The 19,523-nt window shown below is 37.7% G+C and overlaps 1 protein-coding gene across 1 annotated transcript in view; it reads left to right on the top strand.

The window, feature by feature from the left end:
* The window catches only part of LRP1B (LDL receptor related protein 1B), a 748,625-nt gene extending 734,430 nt beyond the window's left edge, over positions 1–14,195 (top strand). Inside the window, exons 88-92 of the mRNA XM_060279545.1 lie at positions 3,033–3,109; positions 5,339–5,429; positions 7,131–7,269; positions 9,807–9,905; positions 13,321–14,195. Coding sequence (XP_060135528.1) covers positions 3,033–3,109; positions 5,339–5,429; positions 7,131–7,269; positions 9,807–9,905; positions 13,321–13,461 — 547 coding nt within the window. The 3' untranslated portion in view covers positions 13,462–14,195. The remainder of the gene's footprint in view (positions 1–3,032; positions 3,110–5,338; positions 5,430–7,130; positions 7,270–9,806; positions 9,906–13,320) is intronic.
* Positions 14,196–19,523: the final 5,328 nt, after the last annotated feature.

The raw sequence follows: 19,523 nt of genomic DNA, 5'->3' as shown, positions 1-19,523 counted from the left end.
ATCAGTGCTAAATTAGTTGTGGTATTATGACTTATAGCCAGCACAATTTAAAGAAAGTAGCAAGTTATTTATGTGTGTTGCTACGTAGAAATGAATCTGTTGCCATCAAGCATAAGTAACATGTAAACTGTCCCATACAAGCTACAAATATGTAAAGGATTTTAAAAATTTGTATTTTCAGAAATACGGTCAGATACTCACTGCAGAAATATAGAATATAAACACTTTCATATTTCTTCACTGGAATGTATCCAAACTTTTACTATATTTATCTTTTTATCTTCTCAACTCTCTTATACCAAGTATGCTTCCAAAAACTATAGTTTCTATCTGATGGTCTATTGCGCCCCAAGGCTCCCAAGGCCCTCCCCAAGTAAATAACTTCACACTGACATGTAGTTTTGGGCAAAATTTAGGCCACAACATTTTTGGTTACAGCAAAGTGAGCGGTATTGGCTTAGGACTGACAAACTATCACTGACTCCTGCCCTCCCAGCAAACCAAACGAGGGAGCAACATCGATGAAGATCAACCAAAGCTCACCCCGGGGTTCCTGTGGTCCTGGCATGGCCCTAGCCCCCCAAGCGGACCGGGTGAGATCCAGGACCCCCAGATTCCTTTACCAGAATACCCTTATTCATGGAGGGGCAGGTGATGGCCACACCTCCCCTCCCACACACCATTAAGCCAATGCCTAACTGCCAAACCTTACACAGTTGTGACGATTGCTAAGGGGGTAGGTGAAAACCAAGTGGCCACTGCCAATTTGCCATATGGAAAAATTCCTACCCGGCCTGTTCCAAAACAGGCGACCAACCAATATCTGAAGCAAGGCCAAAGTAGCAACGCCTACAAATAGGGATGGGAGGGCGGGTGTTTGGCAGCGCAAAGCAAGTGCCTCAGCCTCCATCAATCATGCCACCTGCACTGATTGGCTCAGACAGCCTGGTGTGATTGTGGGGCTATACAGACAAGGCCTGGGCCACGCCAAGCACCTTCAACCTGGCGGGGGTTCTCTCAGGGGCCTGTGCAGAACCAGGACCCTCGTTAAAGAGGATCCCATTTGCAGGTAAGTTAGGCCTGCTTTATAGACCTGAAAAATTGAATAGTGGTGCTCCCCCTCTCCCCAGATGCACATGCACACACACATGCAGTGCAGCCATATAACAGATTGCACCATCCTTTCAGTCATGCAGAACCTTCCTGGGGTTGCACGGTGACTGCAGGCAAAGCCAGAACCTGCATACACATCCCATTCCACGCAGTCTCTTTTCCAACAGTCTGCTGCTATTAGCAATATTCTTAGAAACCATAGATTAATTGCATTTCTCTATATAGGATAGAACCAGATGTGATACTAAGGCAAGTTTTTTCCAATGGTTAACATGTTTGGGATGGAGATACAACAGTGCAAAGGTATACAGGACAGATGGCAGCAAATATTATGACAGATGATAGCAAACACTTGTACTATTAGCTTAAATTTAACTTTGAAGATTTCTTTGATGAAAGGTAACTTTCATGCAAGTATGAAAATAGAGTTGCTTTTAATACTTTTTATGCTGAATTGATCAAGTGTGTGTAGTTCACAGTGTGCAAAGATCAGGCTAATCGACTTGAACACTGCATCACTACAAATTCTATTTCAGCGTTAATGAACCTCCTTGCCTGAGGAAGTGTTTGTGTGTGTGTGTGTGTGTGTGTGTGTGTGTGTGTGTGTGTGTGTGTGTGTGTGTATAGACACACACACACACACACACACAGTATATCAGTCTGTAGGCAGATTTTACTAAAACAAAAGCTAGGCGTATACTTTTCTTTGGATAAGAAAAATTACACCATACAACATGCTAATCATTTTTTCTCATCTTAAGAAGAGGAACATTAAAATGTCCTGCTTTACTCTTGCCTTTATGATGAAAAGGGGGCTCAAGTACTGGCAGATAGAATACCTGTCTTCCATCCATGAGATGTAGAAAAGTTTAAGGCTTTGTTACAGTATTGCCTTCTTTTTTACTCCTTTCAATCAATTGACAAGAATAATTAACTAGTTTGCTCCTGAGCATTGTCTCATAAAATTTATATCTGGCATGATATAAAGCAGACAATGTATATGTGCCCACATGATCAGAAACAAGGTATATCTCTATGTCAGTCCCCTTCAGGCATCTTCCTAGATGCTCCCCCCCCCCATTGCCAGACATCTCTGAGGTAGAATTAGTTTTCACTCTGTTATCTCATTTGGCATTGCTTCTCTGGAATCCATTCCACCCCCACCCCAAATCAATTAATGCAGGAGTATCAAACATGGTGTCTTCCATATGTTGTTGGACTCCAAAGCTCAGCAACCCCTGCCATTATGTCCAAAGGTTGATAGCTGTAGCCCAAAAACAGCTGGAGGGGGCACCAGGTTGACTACCCATGAAAATCAGCCAATTAAAATAATGCAGCTCAGGTCTCACCCAAGCTTAATGGATAACAAGTAACTCATTTCAGAATATTCCATTTTTAATAGCTTTTCATTTCTGCTTGTGGCCTGTTCATAAAAAGCACAATTATTGTACAGGAACAGAAATAATAGCTATTTATATGTCTAGGATTCCTATTTTGGCGCTTCTATTAGTCTAAAGTCAATACATTTTAGGTTAAGACATTTTGCAAAAGACACAGGAGAGAATAGTAAAATGAAAACAGTTTTGAAAGTAAAAAATGAAACTTCCCAGTTTGTGAATGTTTAATGTCATCAGTCTCTTCTAACAAGAGACTTTATATTTAGTTATTATTTGTGGCTTTCATTGCAGGTTTTGATACCCAATGTTAACAGTACAAACTGGCATTGTTGTATTACCACATAACTATTTTATAAATTTTTGATACTGAAGAAATGAAAATGGTTAGCATCATTACACCTTATTGGTGTTTACTCTAGATCATGATTTTTTGCTCATTAAGGTGGGTTATGTCTGTTTAATATATTTTTGTATAATTTGTAGGTGTGAGTTGATTTTATTATATTAATTGGGTTGTTTTAGATGCTCCACCAACTGGTCTGGTACACAGTGTGAGAGGCCAGCTCCCAAAAGCAGCAAATCTGACAATATCAGTACAAGTAAGTTTTTTTGAATAACAATGCTAATATAATTTAAGCCATTATTTAAGGAACAAAGCATATTTTGATAGCACTGGAAGTTATTGGAATTGGCATTTTGCTACTATTATTGACATTAATTTATTGTATCTTTATTTTTACATCTTATGATTTAAGTGGAAATTGTTCAATTTGGTTGTGTTTTTTTTGATATTTTCTTTCTTGTTTATGACTACTTTTGTTGTGTTTGTAATGTAAATATTCTCATGTTGTAAGCCGCCTTGAGCATGGTTTTAACTTTCAAAAGGCAGCATACAAATAAAATGATGATGATAATTGACCATTCCTGTGGACATGTGGGTCACTCTAGTATGAAAAGTATGGGGCAACTCTTAGAGCCTATGTGAAATGTTTATTATGTAGTTTGCCTTTGCAAACATTTTCTTTTACAAATTGACAGCATGGAAGCTCACAATTTGGAACAGGACACTGGAAAGGGGGAGGTTAATTGTTTACACCGACGCAGACTTCATATGGATTGGGGGCCCTGCACATAGCTGTCAAGTTCTCCCTTTTTTAAGGGAAATTCCCTTATGCTGAATAGGCTTCTTCGTGAGAAAAGGGAAAACTTGACAGCTATGGCCCTGCAGCTGCAATTTACATTGGACCATTTAATCAACTGGGAGATTCTTCTCCCTTGCCATGACATTTGCAGGATTAGGGGAGGGGTACAGATCTCAATCAGGATCAAATAAGGGTAAAGGTTAAAGCTCTGCTACCCCTCCATGCCTGAATCACAATCTGAATCAAGGTCCCCACAATGGCAGGTAATTTGTGAACTAAAAAGCATGACATCTAGTATGGCCATAAGAAGACAATAGGAGGAAAGTTAACAAGTGATGAATAAAGTTTGGTTTCAGTTAGGAGAATTGCAGAATAAATCAAAATTAATGGAAAACTAGGTTTTGAAAAAGCACTTGACAGAAAATAAAGTGCACCAAATCAAAGGTAGTTATTTAACTATAAGGAAATTCACTTTTAAAAAGAATTAAGTGCTTCTTGCACACAATCTGGGCTATTGTGTCCAAGAGGATAACCAGGCAGGACCTGTTTGTGCTCAACAAGTAAGATATACATATGCAGAAACATGTATTTGCATTTGTATACTCTCTAACTGGGTTAGAGACCTATTTAGACAAGTCGGTGGTTAATAAGTAGTTAAGAAAAAGTTAAGTATGATCCATAGGTCATACTTACATTTGAAAAGTCAAATGTAATGTTTAAGCAAATAAACATGTTTGGCATGTCCTGTGCTTGGCAGACTAGTATTTGGTTACAAACTTTAACCATATGGTATGGTGTCATGAACACTATCCAGAAGGCTTGTAATCTACTTTAACAAACTGAAACTGGGATAGAATAATAGAATTGTAGAGTTGGGAGAGTCCAGCCCCCTGCAATGCAGGAATATGGTTCTGCCTCACATGGTAATCAGACCTGCAACCTTGGCATCATTAGCACCACACTCTAACCAACTGAGCTACCGGTATCTAGGAGACTGGTGACAGATTGACACACAAATAGGGACTGGAGTATGACTGTCAGGTGGCAGTGAAATGGCTAATAAAGAGAAATTAAATAGTTCAACAAATGGCTTAAGTAAAATGTCAGCTTTGAGAAAGGACTTTAGGAATGACAGGCAGGCCAACTGCTGGAACTTAATAGTAGAAGAAATCTACATTTTCCATCTTGTCATATAGAGAAAGAGACTTCTCAGTAGAATATTTTAGAATCAGAACATTGGAATATAATGAACAACTCATGGAATGACTGTTTAGGTCAGTCAGTGACCTGGTTCGGACATCAGTTTGAAACGCAATTAAACTGAACTATAGTTTAAAAGGTGAACATAATGCTTTCCCCTGTTCAGGCTGCTTCCACACTGCTGGGAGCTAAGATATGCTCCTGCTTAGTATCATCTCCAAACAAACCCACGAGCTGTAACCAAGGTTTATTCTTGGCTCACAGCTTTTTGGGAGGAACAAAACTACAACTCAGGTTTCAGGTGACACAAAAACCATTAAACAGCTTCCAGTATTCCATTCCTACCTTACCTTATCTATTTGTTAAAACCTGATCTACAGTACAATCAAAGTTTCATGTCACTCTGCTTACTGAGGTATTATCAAAGTTTCCTTGCCAAGTGTTAAATTTTCAAATAGTCAAACCTGTTTCTCTTATTTGTTGCAGGAAGCATTGCAATCATTGTTCCACTCGTCCTCTTGGTGACCTTGGTTACTACATTGGTAATAGGTTTGCTACTTTGTAAAAGAAAGCGAAGGTAAGAAATTTCCATTGATGGAAGAAGCAACAATTTACTGGATAGGTTCTAAGGACTACCAACCTTGGATGGTGATGATGGTTGTGTAATTTCAGTCCAATCCTATCTCTGCATGGCACCATGTGCAGATACAAATAATTTGCAATATGAAATAGCCAATGGGGAATATAACAGGAACAGAGGTGGGAGAGTCAATGGTAGGGCTTGATGAATTTGAGCAAATGTGGTTCACTTACTTAAAGCTTGATCATAGTTGGGAACTGGGATTAAGAAGATGAGTCAAAGGCCACATAGAAAAGGTGCATTTTCAGATGGGCCTTGAAGGAAAGGAACAAAATGACACCAGCTACATGTTCATGGCAAAAGTTAAACAAAGCAAAAAGAAGGGAGAATGGGTGTGACTGTTTAAGGCAGTAAGAGAGAGCTAGTGGAGCGGACAGCATGGGCATCAACAAATCAAGACCAACAGATACGATAGGTAAGGACAAGATATTTAGGCTGGGTACACAAAGGGACAGCTTGTGAAGTGGGGGGATATACTACTACTGCTACTAACAACAACAACAATTTATTTGTACCCAGCCAGATGGGTTGGGTACAAATTTATATTTATATTTAATTTATATTTATATTGCCCTAGCCACTCTGGGCAGCTTCCAACATATATAAAAAACAGTAAAATATAAAACCTTAAAAAGTTTCCCTATACAGGGCTGCCTTCAGATGTTTCTTAAATGTTATATAATTACTCATATCCTTAACATCTGGTGGGAGGGCATTCCACTGAGTGGGCACAACTACTGAAAGGCCCTCTGCCGGGTTCAGATAATTAATTGTCATACCATCTGAATGTGGCAGAGGGCCTTTTTGGTAGTGGTGGACTTAGGTATGAAAGAAGGGCAGAGAAACGCTTGTGCAACGTGGAAGATAACCCATTTACAAAACAGAGTTTATCAAAGGAAACAAAGAGAAATTGAAAGCACTGTTGTGCAGGAAGAAGTGACATAACTTTGGCAAATATTTAGATATAGCGTACAAAGAGAGACATGAAAGCTGTTTACCAAGGAGACCAGACATAGACTAAAGAAAGGAAGGCTTGGGAGGAAAGAGAAATAGTTCTGGCTTGGACTTGCTGACCTTGATATTGCAATTAGACAACCTAGTGGAGTAGTAGTAGTAGTAGTAGTAGTAGTAGTATTTGTATTCCACCCTTCATCCAAAGATCACTGGGCGATTCACACAAAAAATACAAAATGAGAACACAACATAAATAGTAATAACAAAACAAAACAATAACTCCCTTCCCAGAATCAATTAGAGCAATTGGCAGACAGCGAGACTGGAAAGCTGTGGGGTATATATAGAGGTAACAGGGGCAACATATGAGGTAAACTGAAAGTCATAGGAATTAATATGTTTTTCAAGGAGAGAGTTTAGTAAGAGAACAGTAAGAAACTAAGCACAGAACTGTCAAGGGATAGTTGAGTGCAGGGGGTGTGTGCAGAGGAAAAGCTTCCCACTCCCCTTGGAAACATTGAAAATTAAGCTGGCAAGGCAATATCTCTCCCCCCCCCCCAAAAAAATCACGTCTTCTTTTCACATATTGTCAATTTATATTATATATATGCACACACACACACACACACACACAACCAATATAGAGATTAATTTATTCACTCTTTCCCTTGTGATATATTTTAGGGCAAAAACAATCCGACGACAACCAATTATAAATGGAGGAATCAATGTAGAGATTGGAAATCCATCATATAATATGTATGAGGTGGGCCATAATCACAACGAAAGAAGTCTTTCAGATTTTACATTAAATCCAGAAAAGGTAAAATCAAGTATTTGTTTCCTAATTCAAATAATTATGTTTTAAATAATAGTAAAATATTATTGTTGGGTAGGATCCAAAGGTCTTCTTCCATTTGCAAAAAGAAGCTCCAGCTAATAGACAAGGAGGGGGTCAATTTTTACGAATATCTCTTCTCCCCTACAGCCCTCCTAAGTACTTCCCACACTATTGTGTTCCAAAGCTCTTTGGAGGAGGGGGGGGAGAAAATGGGTGAAAATGCCTCTGCTTATTCAGTGGTGGCTGGTAGCTTTTTGACTTGGTAGGGCTGAATTTTTTAACCTGCTCTTTCATCACGATAGGATTTTGACAGCACTTATTTAAGCAGCTTGCCATTATATGTGTACAGAGTGACACTGACACTTTTTCTCTGCACATCTTTGGACAGGGAAAGTGTTTCCTTGTAAGAGGGTCTAAGTAGCATTTTCAGACAAGATTGACGCCACACCTCTTAGAAATTCAGCCATACCACATGACTTAAGTTTTTGAATTTATGTATTGTTTACACCTATACATCCATTGCCAGTAAACAAACACATAAAAACTTACACAGGTTTCCTCTCTCCAAAATCAATTTAACTATTCATTATCCAAAATATGTTTCTCTAAATTAAAACAAAAAAACCCCAAAAGTATTCCAACTGTCGGGGGATGGGGGACAGGACAGTTGAGCCATAACATATTTGCAATGCATGGATTAGTCCTGAAAATGTGAAGTACCGTAATAATCTCTGCTCATGTGCAAAAGCTCATTACACCACACTAATCAGAATTAACCTATGCTATGTCTGAGGTTTAGGAGAATATCTTCCAGATTTGGTGAAGTATGTGGAGTCATGTCCAGACAGGCACGGTGCCCTAACGTTTCATTTCAGAAGTCCACTGACAAACGTAGGGTAGAAAGGTAGAAATAATATGGACATAATGTGTGGCTTCGAGATTTTGAGAAGGGATTTTTAATTACGTGACATTTTCAGTGGAAGGGCTGTGGACCAGCCTCCACCACCTTACTGATCAGGGCCTCTTCTGAAATGGAAAGACTCATTTGAATCCAACTCATTATTTCTAGAATGCTTAATCTATAAGTCACAAATGCAAACATTCATGTGTGAAACCAGCTCAGTATTATACATTGTAACAATTGTGAGTTGTTCCTAATAAATATTGATTGTTTTCAATTGAAGAACCGTAATGCTTTCTTATCCCCACCAGGTATTTGAAATCTTCACTAACCATATGTTTTTACCTAATTAATTTTGAAGACCTGTGATGGGAAAACACACTCTTTCCCGCTGCTGCAAAATATCTCATGCTTGAGACTGCTCAATGACTTATTTTACATAATGATGATTGTACCATTGCCAAATTGTTCAATGGTGATGCTGGAATGATAGCAAGATAGTGAGCAAACAGTGTAAAAACTTAAGAACTGCCTGGAACATTATAGGGATTTAAGTTATTTTAATGATTATCACTGCCTGGATGGGTCAGAGTTAATGGTTTATCTAGCCCAGTGTTCTGTTTCTAGCAGTGTATCTAGAAAAATCACATATGGAATGAAGGTGTCAAAATCTGTTCCTCAGAGACCTAGAGGTTCAATTTATTTAATGCTGGCAGTAATTGATCCATTCATGGAAAATAGATCTTATTCTTTTGAAATTCATCAGACATAGCAGCCATCTGCACATCTCAGTGTCAATGACTGTTGTTTTTTCAAATGTTCTGGCATTATGCGAAAGGGATTTCTATACATGCAACTTCATCAATCCTTAATTGTTTCTTTCTAGACTAAAAAGACCTACCAGTATATACTGAAGTGATTCTTTGTATGGAAAGTGCAATAACCCTTAACTGTTTTCACTTTACTTTCCTGTACCTTTTCCAAATCTGTAATATCCTTTCTTAACATGGGGCGACCTAATGGTACTGGTAGAGGCTTCTTTCAGCTTGTACATGTGAAGTATTTTGAGGCACATAACAATTCTGACCATTCTCTTTGTTACGTGCCAAATGAACAGGTCTCTCCCCCCCCTCAGTTGCATACCTAACACTAGCAAAGCAGTTTTGCTAAGTTTTCAAAGAATCTCCCCAGCACTTAAAAGGAAACACTCCTGTTGTTCCAAATTACCATCATCTGTACAAGACCTTGAAGAATTATTTCAATACTATGATGTATTGTATAAAGTTCTCTATGACAGAGGAATAGCTGGATTATGAATAGTTTTTAGGAATGGCCAAGTGTGTCCTAATCAATTAATCACATGTATAAACAATAAATTAGGGCTAGCCCCTAGGCCATTTGACAAATTGAAGATTACTCTAGAACAGAAATGCTTCCTGTACTAATGAAAGTATTTTTTTTTAATTTGTATGCATTAAAAATATATTTGGGAAAAAGATAAAGTTCAAGTATGTGGTTTTACTCATTACTTGTTCAATACTATTTCAAAGTGTAGAAGGAAAATGCAATATTTTAAAAACAAGAACTAAATGGAAAAAATTGCTGTATTTAAATGCAGGCCAGGTATATAGGGGGAGGGTCCACAGTCTTCAAGCTTCCCCACACAGCACCGCCAATCTACTTAAACTCTGACCTGAAAGGACCTTTAACAGCAGGGGTGAGAAACTGCCATTCATTTTCCATGCTCATTCTACCATAGCCCCCTACTCAAGAGTTAGAAATGATTTGTATGAGTTTACAACTGATAAAGGTAGCACTAATATGCAAACAAGTATTTAATGAATGGTGTATTAATTTAAAATAGCCATACAATATAACATGAAACAGTATCAATGAATCTAGACCTGATGTTAAAAGTGAAAATGCAATTAATGTGCACATTTATTATGTGAATAACAGCTGCAGGGAAGCCTGGGGTAACTGTGGGCTGCAAATATATATACAAATATATATACAGCTGCAAATGGGAGCTTCCTTAGAAACACAAGTAGCAGCTTCGAAGAGGTGATTTTGTGGCAGGCAGATAAAGAATTTAAATTCTGCTCCCCACCCTCACAATTCTGCTATTTAGATACATGCACATTAATTGTATTGACACAGCTTCATGTCACATCTAGTTTGGCCCTGGAAATAAAGCAATAATAAGAAGGAAACTTATTCATAGATAAGTCATGTTTTGCTATGTAGCATCAGAGCAGCATATGGATTGTTTGCTTCTTCAGAAAAATTAAAACAGACATGGCTCCCATCACAGTAAAACAAAGAAAAGAAGGAAAGGTACCCAAAACAGTAAGTAACCAAATGAAAGCATAACCAAAGATGAGCATCAGCAAATTATTACCCAATGACCTTTGAGTATTATAATACTTCTTCAGGTCTTTCAAAGAGAAATTGTCCAAAACTGTCTTCCACAGATGATGTGGTGGCCACCTCTGAAGAAGAGTTATAATCCTCAAAAGGAACTGGACACTACGTTGTTGTCAGTGCCATCTTTGAAACTTCAAATCGGTTAGCTCTACCCCATTATGGTGCAGCCAGGTCCAGCTAAGAAATAATTTCAAATATTCTGTCATATTTAGACAGTAGTGTCGAAGGTGATGCTTTGGCATCTGTTTTCACAGAAACCAGCGTTTGCACCTTTTTGCTACTAATTCTAAGAGAAACTTCAGGCAGATAGTAAGCAAGCATAACCAACAGGCAGATAGTAAGCAAGCATAACCATATCACACTAAAAGAAACTGACAGGAGCAAAAAATGCACAAATTTATGACAAAATTATTTCTCTGGCAAATAAATAAATGTAGTCAATTTTTCATTAACATTAGGATCAACTGGCCACTTTATATTAATACCCTGCATCAGACAATTGGTTTATCTGGAGTATTATTTGCTGCTCAAAATAATGTGACAGTAACATTGCACAATATTTAATTGTGTCTTAATAAGCAAAATGGTATGCCCAATTAGATGTGTTCTCTGTACCTGATTGTGTCCTGGATTGTGTAAAAGATTTTAGGGCAGTGGAACACATTTATGGGCACAAGGCACAGAATCGAAATAAAGTTAGTGGTAAACTTAAAAGGCATAAAAATTATTAGTAAGTAGTTGGACATGAATGTTCCCAACATTCTCTAAATTTCATCTGCTGGACTGGATCCAGACTTTGCTCCCTGCCGGTGAAAATATTCCAAGTGGCATTCCACTCAGGGTATGCTCCAGTTAAGTAGAAGAGGGAAGGTGAATTTTGCTAATTCTCTCCCACACTCTTCCCGAGGGTTAGGGACCCTCCAGAACAGTGGGGGAGGGGTGACACTGCTGGCAGCAAAGTGAGAGGGAAATTGAAAAAAATTAACCTCCCCCTGCCACTCTTCCTCATAGATCACAAGGTTTCCGTGGACAGAACAAGTCTTTATGTCCACAAGTCAAGACTGACTCCAACCCATAATTTTTGAGTAATGAATCAAAAAGCTTTAAACTTTCTTAAACATCAGTGACATTATTATTAATGATCATATTCATATGCAAGGATGCATGTATTTATATGAAATCATTTACACTCATTTGTAATGTGGTTTCTGCAACTGGATATCATTTTGCATGTATTGCACCAAAATGTTCATAGGACGTTGGAGAGTTGGAAATTATTATTATTATTATTATTATTTTATTTTATTTTATTTTACAATATACAGCATGAGACAAACAGACTGGACAGACCCATTCACTGGGCCTTTATAGGGGCTTAATTGTGAGCTTATCTGGCCATGAAAAATGGAGCTCAAGCCAATTTCATAGACTATGGTTATATCACACAACATTCAGCCCAATGCTATGTGTGTTTACACAACAATAATTCTACTAAGTTTAGTATAAATTAGGTATGCATAAGGTTGCTGCCTTAATAATCCAGAACTTTCCTTTAACCATATCACAATGGTGATAATTATCTAATATTTTCATTCATGCTTCAAGCATATTCTGATTTTGTAAATAAAATGATACAGAAGCTGTAAATACATTACTATAGGGGGGGGAAGCATCTATGGACAACCATCTTGAAAAAATGCTCATAATTAAACCATAACGAAGTCTAATGAATAGATCTGTCCAATAATTGTCTATGGACTCAATGTCAAGGTGGTCTTGATGATCTGGTAGCTTTTATATTCAGTATAATTACCAAGTGAAATATTGAACTGTATGAATAGGATATTTAGAACTTAGGGGAACAGTTTATTTAAGTCTGATCTAGTTGCCCTTTGAAACATGTGCATATGACTATCTCCATCAACTATCCTCATACAAGTGGAGAACTTAGCTTGAGAGTCACTTCATGTGCCTGTGGAACATGTATCCAAATGGACTGCACACATGTGAATATATGTGTCTGTACATAGTAAGAAGGCAGGCTTTTAAAACACTATTCATTGACTCAGATCAACATCCAGGCTGGAGAGGCACCCATTATTGTCACTAAAGCACTCTGTCCATTACTAACTTTTAAATCGGAATACTGCAGTGGCAGCTGGGCTGAAGAGAAGGTATCCTAACATGCTATGGAGTTTGTAAGCATTTCCACAGCAGTATCCCTTGAGAGTTGTGGTCATTCCAAGGGTAACTGCCATTCATATTCTCCATAACAGGATCATATGAAAATATAAGAAACTGAGAAATGAATTGGCATAGTTTTCATATGTTCCCCACCCATATTTCCAATAAACTTGATTTCCCCTCAGTGTTTTTCCCCTTGAAAAATAGGTGTCGGTACTCGCCATGATGTTGTTACAGTAAGTGCCACACTTTTTAACAAAAAGAGGAGCCAGTACTGTGTACTCTTGAGTACCCCCTGAAAAAAAAAACAGTTTCCCTTCATGTTGCATGTCATCAGTTATATTAAAAGCATGTCCCATTAGATATTTAACAACTCTTTGTGATTTGCGTGAGCCAAGGCAATGAATAATCATGTCCCGATTTGTTCCTATGTGTGCATGTTGTATGATGTATTAAAACGAGAGGTTTCTTGATTTTTGTGCTTGAGCTATTCTAAATATCACATATTTATCTCTTTTCAGCCAACAAACTACTCCAATCCAGTGTATGCAAAGTTGTATATGGATGGGCAAAATTGTCGAAACTCCTTAGCCAGTGTTGATGAGCGGAAAGAACTCCTTCCAAAGAAAATAGAAATTGGCATAAGGGAGACTGTGGCATAATCCATTGTAACCTTTTGTATACTGTATAAATGTATAAAATATAATGATTACTTTTCTATGTACCAACAGTATTATAATTGTTTTAGCATCAGCATTACCTCTGGATTATTCTTTTTCTGTTTGGTTGGTGGTTTTCTGGGTTTTTCTTTTGCTGATGACTTGACTGACCATTTGTATGGTATTTTTATGGGGGGGGGGAATCTGCACTACAGTAAAATTTACAACAATGCTGCTGATATAACACACATTGAATTTGTTACAAATTTAAAAAAATCCTTTGTAGTGTGAATATGAGCAATCTATTTTGTATGAACCTTTTCCTTTGGTTTTACTTAATCAATTGATGAAGATGATATCTGCACTTTTCCATTATATGGTCTGAAGGCTGTAGTACAGTGTGTGAATTTGTTTATCTTTTAAATGGTGGAAGTATGGATGGTCTACTCTCTTTATGCCCATTAAAAATCCACTTCAGAATGTTTAAATTTTAGGAAACCTAATTTCACAAATAAAACATAACTTCCTTTTACAGTTAGCTTTAGGTTGCCGAGAAGTTATGAGTACTATAGAGAACATCTAATGGTCTGCATGAACACAGATTTTTCCGTTTTTGGAGATTCAGTGGTCGTCCAAGCTATACTAAACATATATACCATGTAAAAAACCTTCGTATTTAGTAAAACCGTATAGAACTTAGTGATATACGACTTGCAAGTGGAAAGACCTTAATTGATGTGTGCTATAAGGCCTATTCTGCAGTCCTGTATACAGTAGCTTACCTGGAGCACAAGAGGGCATCGCCTACACACATATTATATATTTATTTACTCAGCCATATGCATTATTTGTATATGATGAATTCCCCCATGGTGTAAGGAGAGCAAAAAGCCATAAGCACACACATCAATAAAAGAATTCTTAAAGGGAAGAGTGGGGAAAACCCATACTTGCCTAAAAATATTAAATTAACCCAGTCTTCATCATTTTGTTATCTGTTTAAAAGCTACTGTGGATTATTTTTAAAATTTCTTCAACAAACCTCAAAATCACATTCTCAATAGTGGGTGGAGAGCGTTCAATGTAAAGAGTTTCCAGCACTTTCTCTGGTACGGTATTAGCTTATTTTATGTTGTTATGAAGAATAAAAAGAAAAAAGAAAAATCAATACAATTTGCCTTTTTTCAATTGTGACAGAAATACGTATTGCAATTTCTCTAGGTTGTTAAGGGAAAAAAACAATCCTTGAAATATTTTATACATAACTTTAAAGGCACAAAAAAGATTTCACACACCTGTACACAAAGAATGGGGGTGGGGGCTTTTGTTCTTCTGCTACACATTACTGATTTTTAGCTGTCATGAGATATTAATCTAACAGATTAAATATGTTTGTGGTGGCTCTTTTTTCCCTTTGTACGAACATTGCAAAAAAAATACAGCTGTTTTATAAAAAGATTTTGTTGTATTATGTGCATGCATACTACCTATTTCTAAACTTTGCCATGTTGAGGCCTTTATTAAAAAGAACTTGATTCATGTAATACTAGTGCAGTTGTGCTTGAACGATGTTATACATATCACAACCCTTTTTGAGTATTGGTTAAAACTATTTTTAATAGAATAATATATTTCATTTGGTTAAAAAGTCATTTTGCCTATGTTTTTTAAAAAAAATGAAGTCCTACATACTTCACAAAAATGCTGACTTCTATTTACTCAAATGAAACTCTAACACTCTAACAACCGTGTTGAGGAGTTTCAAAAACATATTTCTTGAGCAATGTCAAGAAACAAAGATCCATTAATACTAAACGTGGGGAGCAAAATGTCAAACTTTCAATTTCTATGTCATATTTTGCCCTCAACACAAAGTTGTACAAAATGTCAAACTCTACTACTTCTTTTTAAGAAGAGTCAAAGTTGGTAAAGAAACATGGTGGCTCTGCTCCACGACAAAGACAAAGTAACCAAACTGAAAACACAAAGCCTTTTTTTAAAAAAAGCTGAAATTTCACTAGTCGGATGGAAGAAAAGTGAAAAAGTTGCAGGAGGAAGCTGAATCCTGTCTCCCTACTCGCCCTTCTGAATAATGAACGGCACATTTCAGAGGTTTTTAAATGGCTAGTACCCATGGTTCTAGTTGCTGGGTCAGTCTGAAGAATACTGCACAAAAGTCTATTCTCTGTCCAACCAGTGACAAACAAACATGTTCAATGTTCCAAGTCAGTAGCCAATTAAGTCCTACTCACAGAAGACCCATTGAAAGTAATGTTATGGTAGGTTTGCTGATATTTATAATTTTACCAATTTGCTCCTCAAAGTCCATCAATGTTTGCATGTTTTGCCGAAGCAGGTACTCCTGTTAATTATCATCATTTGGGAAGGTCCACCAATTTTGAAGGAAACCTACCTTGACACTATGGAATTTGCTCCAACAAGAAATAATGATGGCCACTAACATGGATGGCTTGAAAAGAGGAGTGATAAGGCTATCAAGGGCTTCTAGCTGATGCTGGCTAAATTCTTCCTCATTGCTGGGAGGCAGTATGCCTCTGAATACCAGTTCCTGGGGGTCACAAGTGGGGAGAGTGCTTTTGCACTCAGGTCCTGCTTGTTGCCATCCCATAGGCAGCTGGTCAGCTACTGTGAGAACAGAATGCTAGGCTAGCTTTTCCCATAGTCTTGTGACACTGCTAATCAACTACCCTAGAAGCCACTTGGTCCTGTTCATCCTTTCTAATCTGTGGCCTACATTTTAGCTAATCTCTCTTAATGTGCTTTTAAATAACCTCCATGGGAGCTGGCACTCCTGTTCTGTTTCCAGCACTGGCCAGTGGGACAAAGAGTAGGGCAGATAATGGTAGGCAGAAGCAGAAAGAAAGGGAGGCAGAGCACTGCAAGCCTGCACACACTACTTCTGCGTAAAATGCATAGAATTATGTTAGTAACCACAGGGTAATCAATCTCATAGGAACAATAGGCTACAACATTCTTTTTATCTCATAACCCAACACAATGCATATTTTCCCATATTAGTTTTCTCCTGGGTTCAGAGCCAAAAATTTTTTTTAAAAAAATGACAACTATTGTTATTATTTATTAAATTTGCATACTGCCCTTCATCCAAAGTTCACTGGGCAGTATACAATCCTGCTCCAACCATGCAGATTTTCCAGATTGTACATTTTGTGGGGAACAAGTATGGTTGCAACCTATTCTCTGCACCAATTTCCTGTACTTTTAACAGCACCAGTAGAAGAAGATATTCAACAGATATACAAAAACAAAAGTTTAGGAGCCTGCTTTGGGCATCAAAATGAACACTCACAGCCACAAACCAGTTGCAATACACCATTTTAGTGCATGCAAACCTGTCAGACTAGGAGGAAAAACACACACATCTCCCTCCCGGGAATTCTTTTCTGGAGTTGCAGAGATGGAACCAAGTCACAGTGATGCAGATACAGGGAGCATAGAAACTTAGGTATCAGAGTGTGGGGAGAGTGATAGTGGGGACTCAGACTTGGTGATCTCACAGATAATGAGGCCTTATGCCCACAGGCAACAGTTTATCCTCTCTCTCTCTCTCTCTCTCTCTCTCTCTCTCTCTCTCTCTCTCTTTCTATCTATCATGAAGTCAATTCCTACCTTTGGTTTAAGATCAGAAACATGGATAGAAAAATTAAGAATTTGGTGGCATGGTATTTGAGGGCAGAATTATGTGTGACATCAGCAAACACATTTCCCCAAGCATTGTGAAGGAGGGACTGCAAAACAACATGGAAGAGTCTCAGAGAAAGCTTGGGTACTTACCAGTTTTCGCATCTACCAAAATGCACTGCCAATGCCTCACCCAGTGATTTCCCCCTATCTGAGTTTTCTTCCACTCTGTAAAGACAATTGGTAGGGGAGAAAAGTTTAAAAATGATCAGGGGATAGTTTTTATTACGTCTGAAATTACACACATTTGTGCCCAGTGATTGTGCACTAGAAATGTCCAGTACTGCATTGATATTATGAAGCAAACAAGAAGCTGTATAATAATATAGAGTGTAATTATAGTAATTACAATTTAAAAGTAGCCTTCTTTGAAGTACATTTTTATAACATGAGGAGAAACCATAAGCTCAGGATTTTTTAATGTTTTTTACTTTGCTAAGTATTTTCTATTGTTTTCCATAAATGTGTGACAAAATAAAACTAAACTAAACAAAATCCTAACACCCCTCAAGCCCGTTTTTTTTTAAAAAATTACTATCACCAATGTTCATGTTAGAAAGTTGCTGATCTATTTATATTTTGATTCAATACTTCATTGTTATTTTAATTCTGCCAGCATTTTTCACTAGCAGCTTTGAGCAAGTGGAATATATAAAGAGAAAACTGATAGTTAAGATGAATGAAAAAGAACTGAGATAACATAAGTGACAGAACATCATGAATTTCAAAACTTCATTGAAAGATGGTGGTCATGTTAAGACCATTTGCCTATAAAAAGAAGGCAAGCTATATTAGTGCCATGTTAGAGCATTGTTTTCTTATATTCCAACGTATTAATCTGAAAAGAGGTAAGTAGTGTCTGCATTATGTGGTAGTCTTTGGTAGAGAAAGAAAAAGAGAACTAAATACTTCCTGTGGAAGGATTAGAATGAAAGTTTGTTCCTCTGAGTTCCTATCGCCTCTTTCTTTCATCTTGGAATATAGTGGCTTAGAAGTAGGGGGGTGGGGAGGCAGTGTAAGGTGACTTATAATGATAAGGAAATCTAAAGTACCCTGCAAGGCACCAGACACAACCTTTCATGTTTGTGCGATCAGCTGCGATAAAGGACATGCTATCCACTCTGAGTGAAAGAAGAAATTCAGCTTGCCAAAGAAGGCTAAGCTCCTCTCAGGATAAAACTGTTGCCTCATGAAGTTTGAATTACACCGCAGCAGCAAACTTAAAAGACAAAAAGCAACACCATGAGGCTTTTCTGCTGAGATTGCCATGGTGCTTCAAAGGCTGAGAATTGATCAACTGAGGCTAATTTTCTTAAACTTTACTTTTATAGAGGGTGGATTTGCATTTTTAATAAACAGTTTAAAGGGTGCAATTTCTATACACCAAATTGAAGAACATACTAAAGAGAGTAACAAAGGACAATACAGGTTACAGAATGATATGCATAGGAAAATGTAAAAAAAAATAATGCACCTATTAACACTCTCCTTCCTATGGAGCAGGTTGAAAATACAGCCTACATTATGCTCTTTCGTTTCTTTCAAAGCATCTTTGTATGCAGTCATTTTTAACTTTTAAAGTAAACACCCTAACTTCAAAGTTGACCTAAGTACAATCTAAATGGACAGAGATGTTTGCAAAACGGATCTGATCAGTTTATCTACAGCCAAAAAGATAGTGGGGACACGATTTATGTCCAGAGGGGGAAATGTCTGTGATGGAGTAATTTTTGCCACTTCTCACATAACTTTCTCTTCCGCTCACACTGTAGAGCCAAGCCAAGAGTCACCCACTCCCTTCAATGGGTAGATTACCGTACCTATGAATTGAGGAATCTCCCCCACCCCTGTATACCTAGTTTGGAAGTTTCAGTATTAATGAAAATATTATACACTGGGATCCCCCCTTAAACATATCTTCAGGTGGTTTAAATAAACAAGCTCTCTTGCTTGAAGCATGCTAGAGGTGCACCCCACTGCTACACGAGTTTTAATTTAGTACTTGCTATTGTCTGGCAATCATAAAGATGAGGGAGATCTTTTAAAAATGACAGAAAAAAACAATATGAACAGAACAGACCATCCCAGAACAGTATTTTTTATAGAACTCACTGAAGCCCTTAACTCCCCCTTCTCCACAAGCATGGTCAACCATATAGACCCCCCCCCCAAGCTCATGGCTCCGTGCCCTACTGTCAGCCTGTCCTGTTAAGATTACCCAGTCTACCTAATCCCCCATTATGTATAATGGAAGACACACATATCCCTTGAATAAACTAAGTGAGGAATGGGCTGCACCTAGCAAGGAAGGGAGAAATAGCTCCAGGCACCAACTCTTCTCC

Source organism: Zootoca vivipara, chromosome 1 (assembly GCF_963506605.1).
Source record: "Zootoca vivipara chromosome 1, rZooViv1.1, whole genome shotgun sequence".
Classification (NCBI taxonomy): Eukaryota; Metazoa; Chordata; class Lepidosauria; order Squamata; family Lacertidae; genus Zootoca; species Zootoca vivipara.
The sequence above is the reverse complement of the archived record's forward strand: the minus strand, read 5'-3'. Positions and strand labels throughout refer to the sequence as shown.